The sequence below is a fragment of the Bombyx mandarina genome, chromosome 11 (assembly GCF_030267445.1).
Source record: "Bombyx mandarina strain Sakado chromosome 11, ASM3026744v2".
Taxonomy (NCBI): Eukaryota; Metazoa; Arthropoda; class Insecta; order Lepidoptera; family Bombycidae; genus Bombyx; species Bombyx mandarina.
In genome coordinates, this window is record NC_143218.1 from 14,561,359 (window position 1) to 14,581,731 (window position 20,373).

At 35.5% G+C, this 20,373-nt stretch overlaps 1 protein-coding gene and 1 long non-coding RNA gene across 2 annotated transcripts; one reads left to right on the plus strand and one right to left on the minus strand.

The window, feature by feature from the left end:
* LOC149502060 (WW domain-binding protein 11) lies at positions 1–14,874 on the plus strand. The gene is made up of 10 exons (XM_089731044.1): positions 1–471; positions 609–734; positions 927–1,024; positions 1,760–1,906; positions 4,117–4,236; positions 4,811–4,954; positions 6,508–6,737; positions 7,276–7,457; positions 9,458–9,616; positions 14,192–14,874. The coding sequence occupies exons 1-10, from the start codon at positions 408–410 to the stop codon at positions 14,398–14,400; spliced, it is 1,479 nt and encodes a 492-aa protein (XP_089587170.1). The 5' UTR covers positions 1–407; the 3' UTR covers positions 14,401–14,874.
* LOC149502061 (uncharacterized) lies at positions 14,444–19,774 on the minus strand. The gene is made up of 3 exons (XR_016323802.1): positions 19,407–19,774; positions 18,471–18,648; positions 14,444–16,971 (listed from the first exon to the last, which is right to left on the minus strand). It is a non-coding gene; the product is annotated as an uncharacterized LOC149502061 (long non-coding RNA).
* Positions 19,775–20,373: the final 599 nt, after the last annotated feature.

The window sequence follows — 20,373 nt, forward strand, 5'->3', positions numbered from 1 at the left end:
AAGGCTTGTGGGGCATTTACACGTTTATGAGCTCCGGTAACCACTGAACATCAGGTGGGCCGTGAGCTCGTCCTCAAAACATTCCTCAAAAAAAATGATAAATTAATTTTAATTATAGATTACCGATGATAAAAAGGCAAAAGGAATTTTTGACAGTTGACAGTTGGCACCAATTACTGCAAATATGTCAAATTGAATAAAAAGCTGTCAAGCGTTAGAGCAATACATAATTCTTCTAAGAAAATTTGTTAATTTCAGCATTTCCCACAGTTTATTCAACAAAAAGTACACAAATTCAAATAAATTATAAACTCACCTTATTGTGCGAACTAGTAAGAAGTTAATAGATATTGGTTAAAAGTAATATTTCTTTTCACACGTCTATTAGCCATCAATAATTTGTCAACATGGGACGCCGATCTATAAACACCACTAAAAGTGGAAAATATATGAACCCCACTGATCAAGCGAGTAAGTATTTTTATCCCCAAAAAACCATTTGCTATCACAATAATAAAATGTAAAAACACTTCTGAAATAATCTAAATATTTACAAATAACCTTACTTTCATTGAATCAATTTCAATACAAAGTTGTTGTTTTTATAGGGAAAGAAGCAAGAAAAAAAGAACTAAAAAAAAACAAAAGACAGCGTCAAATGGTCAGAGCTGCTGTGTTGAAAATGAAAGATCCTGTTCAAATATTGGAGGAACTACAGAAAATTGATGAAATGGGTATGAATCAGTTTGTAAAATTTTATGTTTGAGACTGACACAATATGTTTATGCGCGCAAACCACTTGAGCTTCTACTACTATTTCCAAATCATCCATCCTTGCTTATTCTGTCATGATAGAATTATGTGTTCAGGTCAAAAGTGTGACACCATTTTATAAAACCTGAGATATTTTGACCAATCTCTTACAGAATTCAATGTACTGCAGCCATCTCCACTTAATGAAAAAGTATTGAAAGAGAAAAGAAAAAAACTCAAGGAAACTTTTGACAGAGTCCTCAAAATGTATGTAAGTACATATAATTAAATGCTCGTGTCTCTATTATTAGCAGTACATGCTTTGCCAAGGACTCCAGTACAAATGTCATTATAGCATCAAATTTTATGAATGTGTTAATTATTTTAAAACAGCAGTTGAAAAATAAATGTTATTTAAAAAAACTCATTTATAAATGCTTTACATTGCCATCTTTATTACCTTTATTAATAAATGTTTAGAATGTAGTTTCACTAGTAAGAAGAATCAGCAAAAAACTAAGTGCTTGCTCGTTTCCAAATACATGTAAATCACACAAAAAAAATATTATTAAATCAGTACAAATAAGAAGAATGACTTTAACTAAAATGAAAAAGCTCTACATTACAGAGCTATGGCCAATATGTTTAACAAAAAAAAATACAAAATGTATATGTTTATATAAAAAAAACAAGTTTTAATCATGAGCCTAACTAAAAATTAAAAGTTTTTTATCATGGTCATTCTGATCAGGATTAAAATATTGTCATCACTCTTTGATATTATGACTAAACATAATTTAATTGAATATCTTGAAGTTTGTGAAAATTTCGTTGAAAGATTGATAAGTACAGGTCTAGCGAATAAAATAATTTAAAAAAAAATTTAAAATTATGTTAATAGAGTGGATCACATTCTATAGTATTTTCAGTTCATAAAACTTAAAAGAGATTAGCAGAAGCTAATCAAAATATAATGATTCATTCTAACATTGTATATTTTTCACAGGACAAAGATGAGCCAGAGAAATGGGTAGATCTCAAACGTCAAGAAATGGAATATGAAAAGAGGAGAGCCCATTTAATTTCATATTACGAATCAGTGAAGCATGCTCAATCTGTTCAGTTGGATGATATTCCGTTGCCTGCAATACAAGTAAGTAAATCATACTAAGTAAAACTTCACTATCATTGCTCCTCTTATAGCAGAGCAAGATTATGCTTCTCATTCTCATTTGTCATTGAAAGCCAGGATTGACACTGGGCCTAGACAACAATGTGAAAGAAGGGGCTTATACCTAGTCAGGTCATAAATTCTGTCACATGTTTAATGTAAAATAATTGAAACAAGTTTATTCATTATGTAACCATTCATATACCAGAATGAACTTAACAAAACAGATTCTTATGACACTAAAGTTTATTCAAAATGACCTCCGTGATATTGAATACAGGCCTTCAATCTGCGCGGCCAGTCGTCTATCGCAGCACGAACGAGGTCCATGTCAATATCGGCGGCTGCCTTAATCAAGGATGTCTTGAGTGACTCCAAATTGGGATGAGGCTTTGAGCACGCCTTTTTCTCCAAGTGTTGCCATATCTTGTAATCTAACGGATTCAAATCTGGACTGGAGGAGGGCCAGTCTTCGTGCCGGATGAAGTCGATTTCACGCGCTGCCAGCCAGTCTGTGCTCTTCGCTCTATGAGCTGGCGCCGAATCTTGTTGGAATACCCAGTGCCTGTTATTGAACATGGTATGAGAAACAGGTTCCGCAAGGTTCGTCAGGACTGTATTTTGATACACAACTGCATTCGTTTTTACACCTTTCTCACAAAAATGTACCTCTGTTAAGCCCCAATAAGAAACTCCCAACCATACCATGAGCGAGGATGGAAAATGACCTCGTTGGACACGCGGAATACGGTTGCTCGCTTCTTCACTACTGTGTGCGTACACCTTATAATTTTGTTTGTTGTAGCTCTCTTCTACGGTAAAAATTTTTTTATCGGAAAAAAAAATTCCTCGGTATTTTTTTCCCGCGTACCGCTTCAACAAAGCACGGCATCTCTTCAGTCTCAGGTCCATTAGACGAGCATTCAAACGATGTCCTGTTTTTCTTCGATATGCCCGAAGCCCTAAGTCTTCATTTAACACCCTTTTCACCGTGGTTCTGCTTAACCCCATCTGAAGGACCAACAGTTTCTGCTTACGTTTGGGATTTCTTTGAATTCGCGCCTTCACAGCTTTTATCACTGCTGGAGTCCTAACAGACCGAGGGCGACCACTTCTTGATCTGTCATCTACATTAGAGTCTTCATTGTATAGTTTGATGGTACGATAAACGAATCTTTTGGTTATATTCAAATTTATCAGTATGTTAAAAATTTGAATTGGCGCGTAACCGCAACGATGCAACGCAATAACTGCAACACGGTCTTCTTTAAGCGTCCACTCCATATTTAAAAATTAGTAAAATTCTAAAAGTATACATTTTTATGTTCATGAACAATTCGAAATTCGAATTCAATAAACTTTTTTGTGGCCAGCATTCTAAAAGAAAAGTTTTTACTGTGTGACAATACTTATGACCTGACTAGGTAGATGTGCGCCCCCTGGCTGAGCCTTTGCTCGCCCACCTGTCCTGGTGAAACTGGAAAGGCGTCCGGGCCACCAGAAATCTTTCAATCATAAAAAAAAGATGTACATTCATGATTGACAATATAGTTTGTTACCATGTCCATAATATAGGTGACCAGTTGTGTGGGTAATAGATACAGATAAACTAGTACATTTGTATGTATAATGTCATCTCCAGAAAAGCTTTCAATGTATCTATGTATAATGATAAAACAACATTTTTACAAAACAAGATCTTTTTACTAATTGTTTTAAATTTAATTATAATAAAAATTGGTAAAACTCGGAAAACGAATACAATTTGTTGTTGTATCAATCTGATGTAAAAATTCTTACTGAAGAAATTCAAACAACGATTCAACGCTTTTAGCTATTCACATACTGCTTACATATAATCAATTAGTCAGCTATTTTCTCTATATAGACTATAAACTAAACTAGTTTAACTACCATTTTAAAGTATGGTGCATTCTAATAGGCTTATAAAAAAAGAGATATGTCAACTTAAATGTGATTAATTATGATTATTTGCCAAACTGATTAAGTTGTAAGTTCAACATCAATTTGTAAGGTCATGATTAAGAAAACAAGACAAATAACAAATAACCAAAACAAAATCTTATCATCCGTTTAAATAAAAGTAAAATCTCATTTTAATTAATTTTACCTATCCACAACAAAAAATTGAACTTATTAATCTGTTGTTTATAGTGTAACAAAATTTGTAGGTTCCTGACAACATTCTGTACAATACTGCGCCCCCTTCACAAATACCGTTGCCCGCGGATATTACCCAAGCCCCGCCTGGTCCAGTGAAATCTATACTCAAAAAGGAAACTATTTACAAAGTGAGTGATAAAAAAATAATTATACATTTTTTACAAAGTATTGTAATAGGATAAAATCTGCCATTATTTTATTGTAATGTTAACTCAATTTATAAGTAATCATTTTAAGATTCATACACATGAAAATTTTATCTCTATAAAAGCAAATAATGTGAATGAATATGTTGTTATCATTTTACTATTTTCAGTAATTATTTTTTCAATATTGACTTAATATTGAATTGAATAGACTAATATTTAGGAAAACTGGAAAACAATTTTCCTCTGTTTGAAGACTAAGATTATATTACATAGCTTTTTTTGCTTGGATGGGCGGACTAGCTCTCGGCCCACCTGATCTTAAGTGGTTACCGGAGCCAATAGACATCTACAATGTAAATGCTGCCACCCACCTGGAGACATGAGTTGTAAGGTCTAACTTTTAAAAGTATAACGGCTGCCCCGCCCTTCAAACTGAAACGCATGACTACTTCACTTTGTGGACTAAAAAGACGTCCTACTACCAGTAAGCTCAAAATTTAAAAAAAAATTAAAATTTAATTAAAAATTTCAAAATTAAAAAAAACACTTGCAGGAAAAACCCGCGGGAGTTGAACCACCCGGGGTCCCGCCCGGTCCGCCTGTTGATTTCCATACCCTTCTAGTAGAAGCTAAGCACGATAAAAAGAAGAGCCTCAGATTTTCGGAAATAGTGGATGAAGGTCCACCTGGAGAAACAGTAAGTTAAGTTACTAGTGCAAATGGGCAAGAGACTTTTTTAATGTTCAGATTAATAAAGCAACTTCAACCTGAATATTACCGCCCATTTTCTGATGTAAGTTCATAGTTCCCATTCTCAGAACAGTACATAGTAAGTTTGTCTTACCACAAATAAGATGAAGAAAAAAAACTATGAAATTTGATTTGCAACTTACTAAATTGCTCAGATTTCACTGAATTTCGCAACATAGTTTTTCGTCAGATTTTCTAAACGAATATATCACTTCTATTATATTTTTATAAAAAAGATGTGGTGTGGTGTCGTGGCACACCAGGTAGTTACGAAGTTCCTTCGTCTAATGTAGAATCGACACAATATGCAAAAAAATGCTCAATTTTATGTAGGTTTTCTTGATTTTTCTCTTAAAATTTGCTGATTAGTTTTTATTTAGGTACAGGAAAGTATTTAGGAAATTCAGTATTTTAGGAAATAATAAATTACGTAAAATAAAAAATAAACGTAATTCAAATTATCTATTAAAATAACAAAATATGTCTCTTTATTTTTGTTTGACAACATAAAATTACATAGAAATAGAAATAATTACAAATTGAAATTATATAAAAATAAACGTGGCTACTACGAGTAAAATGTATCTATAATGTTAGTATTCGCCACGTGCTTGTCCATGAATTCATGAGTATATACTATGCATTAGCGGGGTGGAGTGGTAATAGAGAGAGAAGGGATGAGAGAACTAAAAGAAAGAAGGAGAAAGAGAAAGGTATTATACAGTACTCGCTTGTGTATACGACTGTTGCGCCTGCGCACGTCTCATTTAACGGTTTTATTCCACGGACTTTTTCTTACGGTTTTACTATCACATTTTTTTCAGTTCGGTCGCGCAGCAAAATCCCTATCTCCTCCAAGCCTGCCGTAAGGAACTTCGTTCCAATATTATTTATAGTCTTATTTTAATTAATAGTTTTATAATACTATTTTATGTATGTTACTGCGGGTTTGCGAAAAGTAGAAAGTCAAACCACTAGGAATTATTATTTAAAACCAGGGGTCGGCAACGCGGCGCCCCCGGGTTTATTTTTAATACGCCCTCGCTGGACTATAAATGTATGATAGCCAAAGCGATTTACTTACTCTTGTCAAACGGCGATATACAGCAAGCAGTCAGTTGAGTTTAAGATTGTGCATAGTTTAGCAGTTTGCTAACCTTGGGCGTATCTAATAACACGCACGTATTTTTTGTTAGTGTGTGATCGTATTTCGAATAGACCGTGCATTTAAAACTGCTAAGTAATCCGAAATATTTATTTTCTTTCAATACCGAACAAAGCTTAATGACTCACATTTAGATAATTGTTTAAGGACCAGGAACTCTAAATATATCCCCAATTATAAGAAATTAGCTGAAAATATGGACACACAGGACTTAAGGACAAACAGGTTGCCGACCCCTGTTTTAAACTATACAAAATATTAAGAATTATCAATTGTTATCAAATATTCTGTTATTGTTTTGTAAGTGTAAAAAAAGTTTCTTTTTTTTCTTTCAGGCACTTCCGCCGAAATTACCGCAGCTTCCGATGCTACCCCCCGTTGAGGACTTAGATGGTGAAGCCATCGATGACAGCGACCTGGCTGGAGCAACAGCCACTCCTAAACCGACTTCTCTGCAACAAAGAATGTTGGCACTTTCTGGACAGAACATTGATGATTTCATGAAAGAAATGGAAGAGGTTCATCGAAAGAGAGAAAGAGATCGTGCGGCCGATTTGAGTGCACGGTAAATCGTAAATTGATGCAAAATTATGCTTCATTGAAATAATAATAGCTAAAGCATGCAAATACAGTGGTCTAGGCTCCGAATATGATTTTGTCCCATTCCGTGTTGAGACTCTTGGTCCATGGATTCCTAGCACTTAAGGCTTTTTAAGGAAATAGCAAAAAGGTTAGTCGACATTACAAGAAGAGCTGGCAGCTACCTCGGACAAAGAATTAGTTTAACTATTCAAAAGGGCGGCAGTATTTTCGGAACCTTGCCTAAAAGGACTCTTTTAAATAATATATTTTAGTTATTATATATGTATTGTTTTTATTTTAGTTTCATTTTTTTATTGTATATCATGTGGTAATTAATATTTTATTTTTGCTGCATATTAGCTAATAATATGACTCCTTAATTTACTCTGATCTTTTGATCGTTTTGTTGTAGGAATAAAAAATAGTGATTATTGTCTTTGCTAAAGTTTTTATGGATACAATCATATAATTTCACTCAAACATTATTTAGCAGGTTGTTAAAAATTAATCACATTACACAGATTAAGTGCGTTGAAACGTGGTGACGGCCGAGACAGCGATTCTGACAGCGACCTGGAGCCTCCGTCCCCGCACGTGTCGGTGCAGCCGCCCCCAGTGCCGCCGCTAATGGTGCACGACTTCACGCTGGAGCCGCCCGGCGTGGAAATCCGATCGATACCACCTCCCCCCCTACTTCCTCCTGGTAAATTATACTTGCTTCGTCATATTGGCTAGCACTGCTCATTTATGAACTTCTTTAAATGGAAAAAGCTTTAATTACCGTCCATCTCGGTAACATTAGCCCACTTACTCACTTTTTACATATCAATTTTTATTTATTTCCAAACGAGATAATTTTACTATTAGATTTTGAAAGGAGAATTCCCATTGCAGAATTTGGTATCAAGTTGTGCTCTCATGTAACTTACCTCATTTTGTAGGTTTTAATATGTTTATTCAACTATAAAAAATATATACCTCTAGTTCGGCGGATTTGCTATTAAAAGACCAATGAAGTTTATAGAATTAGGCTATTTTTTGTACAAGACAGCAGTGGATTTGTTGATTTTGCTGAGTTCCTACATAGGTACTTAAAAACATACGTATAATTTTATTAATGAAAACATGTTTACTTTATAGTATAAACTTATTTAGCTAGCATAGTATTGTGTGGCTAGTACCACTAAATCCATTCGTGAAGTAAAGGTAATACTATTGCGGCAATTCAAAATAAAACAAATATAGACATAAAATAATTTATTTTTCATATTGTGCAGATGTATCATTATGCGTACCCCAGCCCAGCCTAATATAGACACAACAACCCACAGTTCGATTGCCAACGAGATATCTGTAGTAATAACCAAAGATTGAATTAATTAATAGTATTAGCAACGTTTTCATCACGATTAATTAATAAGTACGTATGATAAATAAATTAATTCTGCCCCCAATACGCCTGGACTTCTGCCTAACAAAATAACGAATAATATTATATGACTGAAACACACGATGTAACTCAATCGGAAACATTAGAAATTAGAAACGGCGTCAGTAAATCAAAATATTATTTTGTTTGGTAGGTACTTGTCAAATGTCAGCAGTAGTAGTTGTTGTATTTTTCCAGCTGAAAAGGCAAAGGTATGATACCATACAGCCTAATTTTATAATTTTTTTATGAAGAATGTTAATACGAAGTGAAATGAAATGAAGTTAATTAATTTGGAACATTAATCAATTGGCATTAAATTTAATTAGTCAATTCAATTGGCAAAATATTATTCATTTACAATTTAGATATCTAAACATAATGTGATTGTCAACACTGAGATAAGATCAGGTTGTATGATATAATATCTTTGCCTTTCCCTTGGGAAAATTTAACTGCTGCTAGGTTAGAAGTATTTAATTTTTTTTAAATTATTAATTATTTTAATCTTCTATATCCGGCGAAGTTATAACTTAATATTTTTGAATTGAAAGAAATTGTTAAAAATAAAAACTTAATTTTTAATATATGTTTGATCAAGCACAACACGAAACCAAGAATGGGCAATTTCCTTTTAATTAAGAGGTTTATTATTGAACGAAGAAAGCGCGCCAAAATTTTATATTTGTCAGCAAAACTTTTCTTTCTTGAAGTTTTATATTTTTTATTAATATCCAGTAAAACTGAGACAATACGCACAAAATTGTTCGTATGGCGGGACAAAGCTACCCAGATGGACGGTAGTGTCTTACCCGCCTCGTTTCTGAGATTGTTTTGTTTTGTATATGAGGCACGAGTGCGACTTTTTGGCGGAAACGCGAGGAGTGAAATTGTGTGATTAGTTTTATTTTGTCTATTTAGTGTTTCTTCGGGTTTAAATGTGTAATAATGGCGGTTTATTAACTGTTTAATATCTGTGTAAGTGCACAAATGTGGGAAAATGAAACAAAGCCGCTGAGCTGAATCTCGGGATCCTTCAAAAAATCCACTGAAAAATTCTCAGTAAATGACCACCATTTTACTGAGATTATATTTCATCCCATATCATTTCATCTCATTTCATATGATTTTATTTAAATTCATTTCAGTTCATTTCATTTCATAAATTCATTTTTCATTAAAAAAAATATTCAAAGATTAGGCTGTATGGTATGATACCTTTGCCTTTCCAAGTGGAAAAATAATACTACTACTAAAGTATACGCGTGTGTAAGGTGTCCGGCCGGCGCTGCGCCTGGCGCCGCCGGGGCCGCCGCCGGGCGCTCCGCCCCGCCTGCTGCGGCCGCTGGTGCCGCCGCCGCCGCCCAAGCCCGCGCCGCACGTGTCTGTGCTCTCCGCCGCGCCACAACTCATCACCAAGAAGGACTCACAAGGTACCTCACCAAGCTTCTATGGAACACTTTAGAGAACACTACGCACCTACATGTTTTTTTGCTACGATGGGTGGACTAGCTCACGGCCTACCTGGTGTTAAGTGGTTACTGGAACATATAAACATTTACAACGTAAATGCGCCACTCACCTTGAGATATCTAAGGTCTCAGTATAGTTACAACGGCTGCCCCACCCTTCAAACCGAAACGCATTACTGTTTTACGGTAGAAATAGGCAGGGCGGTGGTACCTACCTGTGCGGACTCACAAGAGGTCCTCTATACCTGTCTTGCCATAAATACTGTGACAAAGGAAAAAAATCTATTGCAAATAACATTTATTACTTTTACAGTGTGTTAGTTTAATACATAAATATAAAACAATTTAAAGTATAAAAAGCTTATTCGAAGTGGTCTCCATTGGCTGCAATACAGTCCTTTAAACGTTGAGGACAGTTATCAATAGAAGCACGCACTCTTTCCATGGGAAAAATTTTCACTGCCAATCGTACGGATTGCTTTAGGGACTCCAAATTATCATAGCGTTTAGAGCAAGCCGTACTCTCTAAAACTGACCATAAATCATAATCCAGCGGATTAAGATCGGGACTAGACGACGGCCAGTCTTCAGCTCTGATGAAGTCCAAAACGTTCGTTTCCAACCAAGACTGCGTAGACCGAGCTTTATGACCTGGCGCCGAGTCTTGCTGGAAGGACCATTCTTGATTATTGAACATGGTGTTGTTAAGGGACTTCACTACCTTCTCAAGAATGGTATCCTGATACAATTGTGCCGATGTTTTGATACATTTTTCACAAAAGTATGGCTCAGTCACTCCATAGCTAATACCCCACCAAACCATCAGTGAAGTCGGATAGTGCCCACGTTGCACTCTGTCGATTAATTGGGAAGCTTCCTTAGAACTTTGAGCACAAATACGGTCATTTTGTTTGTTAAAATGTTGCTCAATTGTAAAAAATTTCTCATCCGTAAACAAAAATTTTCTATGACCTCCCTTTGCGTACCGCTTCAGTAGTTGTTTCGATTTTACCACCCTATTCTCTTTTAAATTATCAGTTAAGAAATGACCATTACGTCTCTTATAGGCTGCAAGTCCTAAGTCATCTTTTAAAATACGCGACATGGTTCTAGGTGCTATCTTCATCTCCCGAGATAAAATCTTTTGCTTTCGGACAGGATTTCGTCGAATTCTTTCCCTTACTGCTTTGACCACCTTTTTCGTACGAACACTACGTGGACGGCCAGCTCTTTTTCTGTCACAAACAAAGGAGGTCTCATTGCACCTATTAATAGCCCGGTACACAAACATTTTACTAATACCAAGCGTATGGAGAGTTTTAAAAATTGCATTTAGCTCCATACCTACTTTGTGCAATGCAATCACAGCGATTCGGTTCTCTCTATCACCCCACTCCATTTTACGAGGGCGGCACTGAAATTTTCGGGAATTAACGAAGTGACACAACATTACCATTTAAAAATGTATTTATTGCTTTTCGAAATATTCTCCGCGAAATTTGACACATTTTTCCATAAGATGGAACCAATCATTGAAGCAACCATTCCATTCGGAAGTTGGGGTCTCCAAAATGGCCGTTTTGTAGGCGTCCATAGCGTCTTCAGGTGATGAAAATCTGTGTCCACGCAATTTATTCTTTATTTTAGGGAAAGTATAGAAATCATTAGGGCTTAGGTCGGGGCTGTACGGCGGATGGTCTAATAATTCTATGTTTTCTTGCTCTAAAAACTCTTTTGTTCTGTGCGCGGTGTGAGAACTCGCATTGTCGTGATGTAGGATGATGCGGCGGTTGCAGTTCTCTTTACGGAGTTCAGAAACGACATGTGGCAAACAAATGCTAGCATACCATCCTGCATTAACCGTTCTTTGTCCCTCAAGAGGAATAGTCGTAACATGGCCGGTTTTGGAGACAAACGTGGCCACCATTTTTTTTGCAACACTCCGTGAACGAACAATTTTTGTTGGCTTTAACTCATTTTCGAACACCCAAACTCGTGACTGGTTTTTTGTTTCGGGTTCTTACGCGTATATCCAGGATTCGTCACTTGATACAATGTTGTATACAACATTTGAGGATCCTGCGTGGAATCTTTCGAGAGTTCTGACGCACCATGTAACGCGAGCCGCTTTTTGCTCTTCACAGAGCGAATGCGGTATCCATCGGGAAAACAACTTTTTTACACCTAATTGTTCATGCAAGATTATTTGTATTTGACTCATGCCAATGTCTAAAGTTGCCTGAATTTCGCGGTATGTCACATGTCGATCTTCCTCAATCAGCTTACGCACAGCATCAACGTTTTCTTGGGTGACTGCAGTTTTTGGACGACCTTGACGGGGATCATCACTGAGCTTGACACGTCCACGTTGAAACTCAGCAAACCAGCGATAAATTGTGGTTTTGGATGGGGCTTCATCACCAAATGCAGAAATCATCTGGTCAACACACTGTTTTTGTGTTAAACCACTTCGAAAGTCATAATAAATCATCGCTCTTGAATTTTCTCGAGTCAATTCCATTTTCTCAACGACTAAACAAGTTTGACAAAACCTCGTGACAAGACCGAGAATCTTTTTTTAAATAAATAAATGGTATTCGATTTTTAAAACCAAGGAGTTTTCAATTAAAAAGATTTTAATATGACAGGAACAGTGGAAATATTCCATTCCCGATACTTTTAGTGCAGCCTAGTACCGTACAATGGGGTAAATAGGGACAAAATCGACCTTCAGATTGAATTTTAAAATAGTTCCAATTAAATAGTCACTGCTCAACCAAAGAAATAAGTTGAGTCTTGAACGTACCTAGGTGATAAAAACCGTTACATTATTTTAATTATTCATTTTAAAGAAATAATCGGTAAAATAATGGCCGTCCCAATTTACCCAGCGTCCGGGGTAAATTGACACGGTTAAGGGTTAAATTGGGATATTTGTAAGGGTTGTCAACTCGCAGTACTGCGATATATAGGTAGGTGCCATATAATTATTTATATGGACCGAAATGATGAATACAATCCATAATTTAAGCACAATACACAACATAGTGTAAATTAAGCTGGTTTCTATTCCGAAGCGATGTGACATGAATGATAATCAACAATACAATGATCAAAAAAGTATGTGCATGTTATATTTTAGAAAATTATTATTTAATTTCCTTAAAAATCACAACTCTGAAACAAAATCATAAAATAGAATAAAAAATTGAAAACAAAAGGACTGGAAATGCAATAATACAATTTTATTTAATCAACATTTTCAAAATAATCTTTGAGCAAGAGTAAGATATCAGGTGAATAAGATAAAAAAACAGCTTTATCTGATTACTGCCAATAATAACAAAAATAAAAGAAATTCTTTCTAAGCGAAATAACTGAACTCAATTAATTCACTCACTCATAATTGGATATCTCGGATTTTTAATTAATGTTACATTTAAAATCTGAGGCCTGTTTTTATTTGTGTGTGTTCGTTGTGAATGTTAACACAATCATGATTCGATGCGTGAATAGATTCTGAAATAACAAAGGTTTTGATTTGTTTGTTCTTTTAACTTTTAATTTTTTTTATTGCTATAAAGAACATACGACCGGGCAGATATTACAAGGTAAATGTCGCGAAAAAAAAGTACTTATATATATACTTTTCTTTTACCTATAATACTTACATAAACTAACTGATAAACACATTAACCTTCTTTACATCACGCAATTAAGTGATAGTATAGGCTAAAAAATCTATTATAAGATATCAGTGACAACCCTAACAAGCCATCCCTATTTTGTCTTTTGGCGTTCCAATTTTGTGTTTTCTCGTCCCTAATTTTTCCAGTCTCGTTCCAAATTACCCTACATACGTCCCAATTTTCCCCAAAAAGAAAGGAAAAAATATACATTTTTTATTTTGTCGAAATATTGTATTTAAAATAAGAATATTGCAACTTACCGTTTGTTGTGGTATTTCCAGGTGTATTAAAAACTTATATAAACTGTGATCTTATTGAAAAAACAACGATAATATCACTTTTTTTAAAAGTTCTTTAAGCTGTTCTAAAACGCACTTTTCAACCACTATTTTAAATTTAATTTGACGAATTTTTGGGACCAACTTAACTCATGTTTAGTACTTCCATAGTTAACTTGGTTTTTCTTCTATACATTGATAAATATTACCTTAAAGAAAATTAGGTAGATTCCGTGCTACAAGTACTTTGAGAATCTTCCGCAGGTTTGTCCCAATTTACCCCAGGATCCCAATTTACCCCATGTCATGGTAATATCGCAAAATATTGGACAATGTATTGGCGCCAAAATGAGAAAACGCAATGAGCAATCATATAAAATGACAGATTCCAAATTCAAATGTAATTTGTTGTTTATTTTTAATTGTAACAGTATTTTTGGCCAGACTAAGTATACCTCTAAGAGGTATCTTCGGTTTCGTCTTTCCCGCCGCATAGGGTACCGGTGACCTACAAGGCAGTCAAAGGGCTAATGGACAATTAACAATTGGAATCTTCAATCGTTTTACAGGTGCGACTATAAGTGCGAAACCTCAAATAAGGAACCTGTCGGCCGACGTTACGAGATTCGTGCCGTCGGCTCTGCGAGTGAAACGCGAGGACAAGAAGTCTAAACCGATCAAGTCTAATGTTCACAAGCCGACAGATATTCCTAAACAGGCTCCCACTAAAGACGACGCATACTCACAGTTCATGAGGGAAATGGAAGGACTTTTATAAGCTATATTGATAGGTTTACGTTTTGAGTACCACAACGCAGATCGAAACAGCGTGCCTTTGAAATTCAAATAGTAAATTTATAGTAAAATTTAAAAAAAAGGTATTACAAGCAATATCCAATTAATTTTAATTTTAATTTGGCAAAATTTGTACTAAATGTTATTTAACAAAATTTTCTTTTTAAATTTTAACATAGAATACCTACAAACCGTGTTTGTGTAGTTAATAATCTATGGATAGCACTTGACGTAATTTGGTACTACGAACTGTGTGTATGAAATATTTTTTTTGAGAATTGCTTGTGGCATTAATTATGTAACTGAAGTATTTTATGAAGATATAAAATGTTTATGGCAGATGACAACTTGGTATGCAGCGCTCTTCGTAACGGATTTTCTGTCAGTCTTATTTGTAAATAAGTGTTAAAAATAAAGTATCTTTCAGTTCGAATAAATAGTACATTTAAGTACGGTACGAGTATTGTTTTCTTATTTTTCTAAACTAGGTTTTAGTATTAACTAAAAATATCTTGACAATAATAATTGCTTTAAATAATCTGTAGAAAGATTGATAAAGAGGGGTCACACAGGTGTATGGTGTGTACGCAGAAACCCGCTGAGTTTCTTGCCAGATCTTCCCAAATTCCGGTAGTTGATTCAAATTCGCGAAGCAGCTACTCTTGAGCTATTAGGTCTCCTTTGGAGGCGCTCGGGTAGCTATTAGAAAATCTTACCACTCCAGGTTGATCCCTTACCCGTCCACCTGTCCTGGTAAAACTGGAAAAGCCTCCGGCCCAACAGTAATCTCTCAAACATAAAAAAGCGCGCATACTATACACGCAAGCACGTCATCGCTAGTGGCTATTCGTATCACTGTTGCCCATTGAGTTGCGTCGATGTCTCTTGCGGATACGCCACGTGCCTGCTTGTGACGTCATCAAGCCGTGCATCGTAACGAATTGATCCTGCATTTTGACACAATGTACCTATCTAAGTAAAGGTTCGTAGCTGGTTTTATAAGATTCGAATCCCAACATACATTGAGGTCAGGTGACTAGGGGAAAAATATGTTCATTATAATAAATATATTCATAGATATTTTAAAATTTTCGAGTAGGAACACTTATACATAACCTATTCTAATTTTATCTTGTCATAAAATTTTCATCGAAATAAATATTTTGCACAGATATAAGCAATCTCAGGAAATTACTTGAACACTTACTAAAATTGAATTCAAAATATCACTTAAGTATAAAGTGAAGTAAAAGGTAAGTTTTAAATTTATTATTTAATTCAAGATTAAGCGTAAAATAAATCTACGTATATCTAGTTACTGCTCTATGCTGACTCTCTAAAGCATAATTTTACTAAAATTTCAATAAATAGTTTTACATTAATTGCGACGAAATTCTAATACATATATCTACAGACAGTTATAATAACCGGCAAACTTCTTGAGCATTTGTTGACGTAGTGGGGGTAAGTTTGCGCATGGTACACTCACGTGCAAAAACATTATTTACTCTGCGTCATAATGCAATTAAATTATTAAAATCAACATATGTATTTATTTATATATTATTAGAACATCAACAAAAAATATAGGTTAATAATTGTAATAATTTAATCTTGGGGTATGAAGATATTCGATTCGTAGTAATCGAATGTTACTTTTTTCAATTACCAGCTTCTGATTATTTTCTGTTTTTTTTTCCATCTGAAGCCTAGCTCTTTCATAATTCGTCGTAAACTTCATTCCGAGCCATTAAAATGTATATCTTCTTTAAATTTTTCGAAGCCTTTCTACGGTACGGAGTTTCGCTGCTTGTTATGTAGTTATTATGATTACATCTTTTTATTACAGATTGAACGAAACTATCCATTCCGGTAACTTTCTTCTTCCCTGATCTTTTCTTACCCGGAGTCCGAAACACGGCGAGCAAGCCAGAGCCTTTAGCTTCGTTAATAATGCACCTAACAGTACTCACTGATGTTTTTGTTGCTTCCGAAGTCTGTTTTAATTTTTCCATATCATTCTTCCCCTGTTTTATAAAGAAGCAATATACGTCGTACACAAATTTTCTACCCTTTCTTTTAAGTACTACACCAGTTTGTCACGGCATAGTGTATGTTTTATAAAAAATCAACAAACACTCAACAAATAGCAATGGCAACAAAGTCCACAAGCAATTATAACAAATAACTTAACGATTAATAACGATAGACTTTCCACTGTACGCAAGCGTACTTTTGGGAGCAAGCGGAATGAGGGCGCGGTGCGGGACGCAAGGTTCGACTGATCTACCAATAACGCGCTCGATACGATTTCCCCTGCCGTCGCGCCTCACCCTCACCACCAAAGTGATCTAAAATTCGGTTCTGCGCAGTCAAGGTCATTTGCTCAAGAAGTTTGCCGATTACAATACGTGTTATGTTTTCTATACATTTTCAAGGTCGTTTTAACACAAATACATCAATTCGGCGACTGTACAAGGATTCGTACAACACTTCCTAATCATTTTCTGTTGGAACTCCAATTTTCTAATATCCGTATCAGTAAACGGGTAACCTGAAAAACAAAGAAATATTGTACGCTCAGAAATAGTTTGAGATGATTTGCTACCTAATACACTGCCGACCACTGGAACTGAGTTCATCCACTTTTTTAGGTATTTTATTACCTGGTAACTAAGACCTTTAAGTCATGTCTTATTTTAATTTATACTCTTATTTTTATGAAAAATGATGAAATGAAATGAAGATGATTAATTTGAGACATTAATCAACTGGGATTAAATCAAATGAAATGAGATGAGATGATATGGGATGAAATATAATCTCAGTAAAATGGTGGTTATTTACTGAGACTTTCGTCGGACTTTTTGGAGGATCCCGAGAAGTGACGTCCAGCGGCTTTTTTCTTTTTCCCACATTTGTGCACTTTCACATATATTAAACAGTTAATAAACCACCATTATTACACATATAAACCTGAAGAAACACCAAATAGACAAAATAAAACAAATCACACAACTTCACTCTTCGCGTTCCCGTCAAAAAGTCCAGTTCATCCACTTTGTTGAACTAACCATAGATAATACACATTGTCAATAGTAAAAAGGTCGAAATTTTCAAAAAGTCTTCATAACGTACATGACTTATTACAGATTAATTGAATAGTAGCAGGAAGGTGTTAGCATAAATGGAGTTATAGACTATAACTTATAGTATACGAAACCTTAACTCTATAGTTCATTCCCTTCCCTATGTTCCAAGGGATGTAACATGACGCTTTCAAACGATATTTGACCAGTCATAAGTACATGGTTGGCAGTGGCCAAACTGTGCCCAAGGCATTATCGATACTTATGATAAATGGGAACCACTAACATATAGGAGTCACATGTCCCTGGCTCATCGATTGTGTTAAAAAGGGTATCTTCAAACTAGTTGCGTAAAAACTTAAGAATGTATACATGCCGGGCTTTGCAATGATATAATCGTCATTCAAATTCAATTGTAATTATGACGTCAGGTTTCAAGATTGGTGGCGGCATGATTCTGTTGTGTGTATAACTCCTGCCTCATCCTTCAAACCGAGGAATAATATCATAGATCATCAGGATTTGCAGGCAGGGTTAGGTGTTACCTATCCGTATGGACCTACAATCCGTCCCACCAGCAAACTTCCCTCTGAGCTTTTGGTATTTAAAACTAAGTTCCGTTTTACATTTAATTTTTTAAATCATGTTATAGTTTAGTCAGCATATCAAGTTTACAGAAATGTGCTTTAAAGGTCTTTAAAAACAGAATCCTATCGGTATGGACACGCGTGAAAATATTGTATAGCAGTAACGGAAATCTGATATCAAATATCTTTCATAAAGTTCGAAACCGAATCCCGTGGTACAGTAACCATGCTCACTAACCACTGGAACAACGAGGCGTAATATTATGTGGCTAGTATGATCATCTACCGATCTATGTCGATGAATTAAAAATCAAAGGACATACAGATCTGAGTATAGAGCGCCCTTGGTATTTTATGTACTTTTCAGTTAAACTTACCGCCATGTAAATGTCCGTATATCTGGCATAAGTCCTTGAGAATTAGTGTTCTTAGCATTCTGGGGCAGAATTTGGACGCTTCACCTAAAGAAGCGGTCAGGATGTGCGGATATACTATATTTAGACCGCATATTATCAGCACCCCGAACAACCAGCACTTGGCCTGCATTTTATAAACCTAAACAGAAAAAAAAGAAAAAAAATTGTACCTATAAAAACAAATTTGATATAAAATACTACAACTACAAAACAACAGTTTAAACCTTATTTTTACGTTTATTACTTTTAGTTAATTTTGTTGGGCTGAACAGAACAGTACCATCGCTGGAGCCATGTTCTTATCAGGTACGTGAATGGGTTAAGACATGTGATTGAAGACTTAATTATATTTTATAACCTCTACCGCACCCTTTGTGCCGGAAATATAAATAACTATTCAGCGTCAGAAATGATACGATGGTAATACCTACTTGTGCGAGCTCACAATAAGTCAAACCATCAAGTAAGTAATTAGGTGTTTTTATGATGGTGCAGAAGCCTTTCCAGTTTCACCAGGACAGGTGGGCGAACAATGCAATTCGTTCGTCGTACTAGGTTAAAGATATAATAAGCTGCTATGAGCCAGATTATCGCCGAAATTAATTTATACTTGTAAAAACTGTTAAAGAGGGGACAGATTTGTTTTTTAAGTTTTTTAGTAGTTTGGCTAATCTAGTATTAAATCCTTACCACGTCTCTAATTTTATTACCTACATCTAGATTTTCTTTATTATTTCTAAAAGTTTGTGAGTTACTTCAGCAGATGAGTTAATATTAATAATCAAAACGTATCGACTTAAAATAAATAAATCTGTGGCATAAAATTAAAAATTAACATTTTGAACCTACAATATGTAAGTGACAGAGGCAAAAAATAGAAAAACAACAAAAACTCACCTTAATAAGTTTTTTATTTATTTAATGACTCGCCCAGGGATATCCGAAAATCAGAATTGGATCCTTCTAAGGATACGTCTGTTTAAGATATGAACGAAAATTCTTGAAAGCCAGTCTTTTATACTTTCAAAACATCCCTCTTAAAAATATCAGCGTGCGTAAAAATTTTTTAAGTAATATCCTGACTTTTCTTATTATTTTTATCTATCAACACAGCTCATCAAATTCAGCACGTAACTCGCGTTCGGTCACAACATCAGCGACTACAAAACTTAAATGAGCCCTCGGAGAAATCACAAACATGTTGTTTTTTATATAAATTGTAATAACCCGACCATCATAGTTTATCGGTCAATTTAAATTTATCAAGTGCAAATTCTTCGTCAACTGCTAAACATAATATGTAAATATTAACTGAATAAATTGGAGTTCTCTACTCAAATCAATGAATACTTTAAAATATTCATTTGTGTTAACATTTTGCAAACTTGGTTCACATGATTCTAAAATATCCTAAAAAATGTTCTGCTCTGACGTGTTATGATAGGTTTTAAATTCCCTGGGGGACCGACTCTTGAGGCTTTACAACTCCTGCCTCGAGTCGGGACGGTTTCCTTCATCGTGGAGGACGGGCAGACTCGTGCTGTTGAGAAAGGAGGGGCGCCCGGCGGATACTGCTGCCGGGTACCGTCCCATCGTGTTGCTGGATGAGGTGGGCAAGCTGCTGGAACGCATTCTGGCAGCCCGCATCATCCAGCATCTGGTCAGGGTGGGACCCGATCTGTCGGCGGAGCAATATGGCTTCCGAGAGGGCCGCTCAACGGTAGACGCGATCCTTCGCGTGCGGGCCCTCTCGGATGAGGCCGTTTCCGGGGGTGGGGTGGCTTTGGCGGTGTCACTCGATATCGCCAATGCGTTCAACACCCTGCCCTGGTCCGTGATAGGGGGGGCGCTGGAACGACAAGGA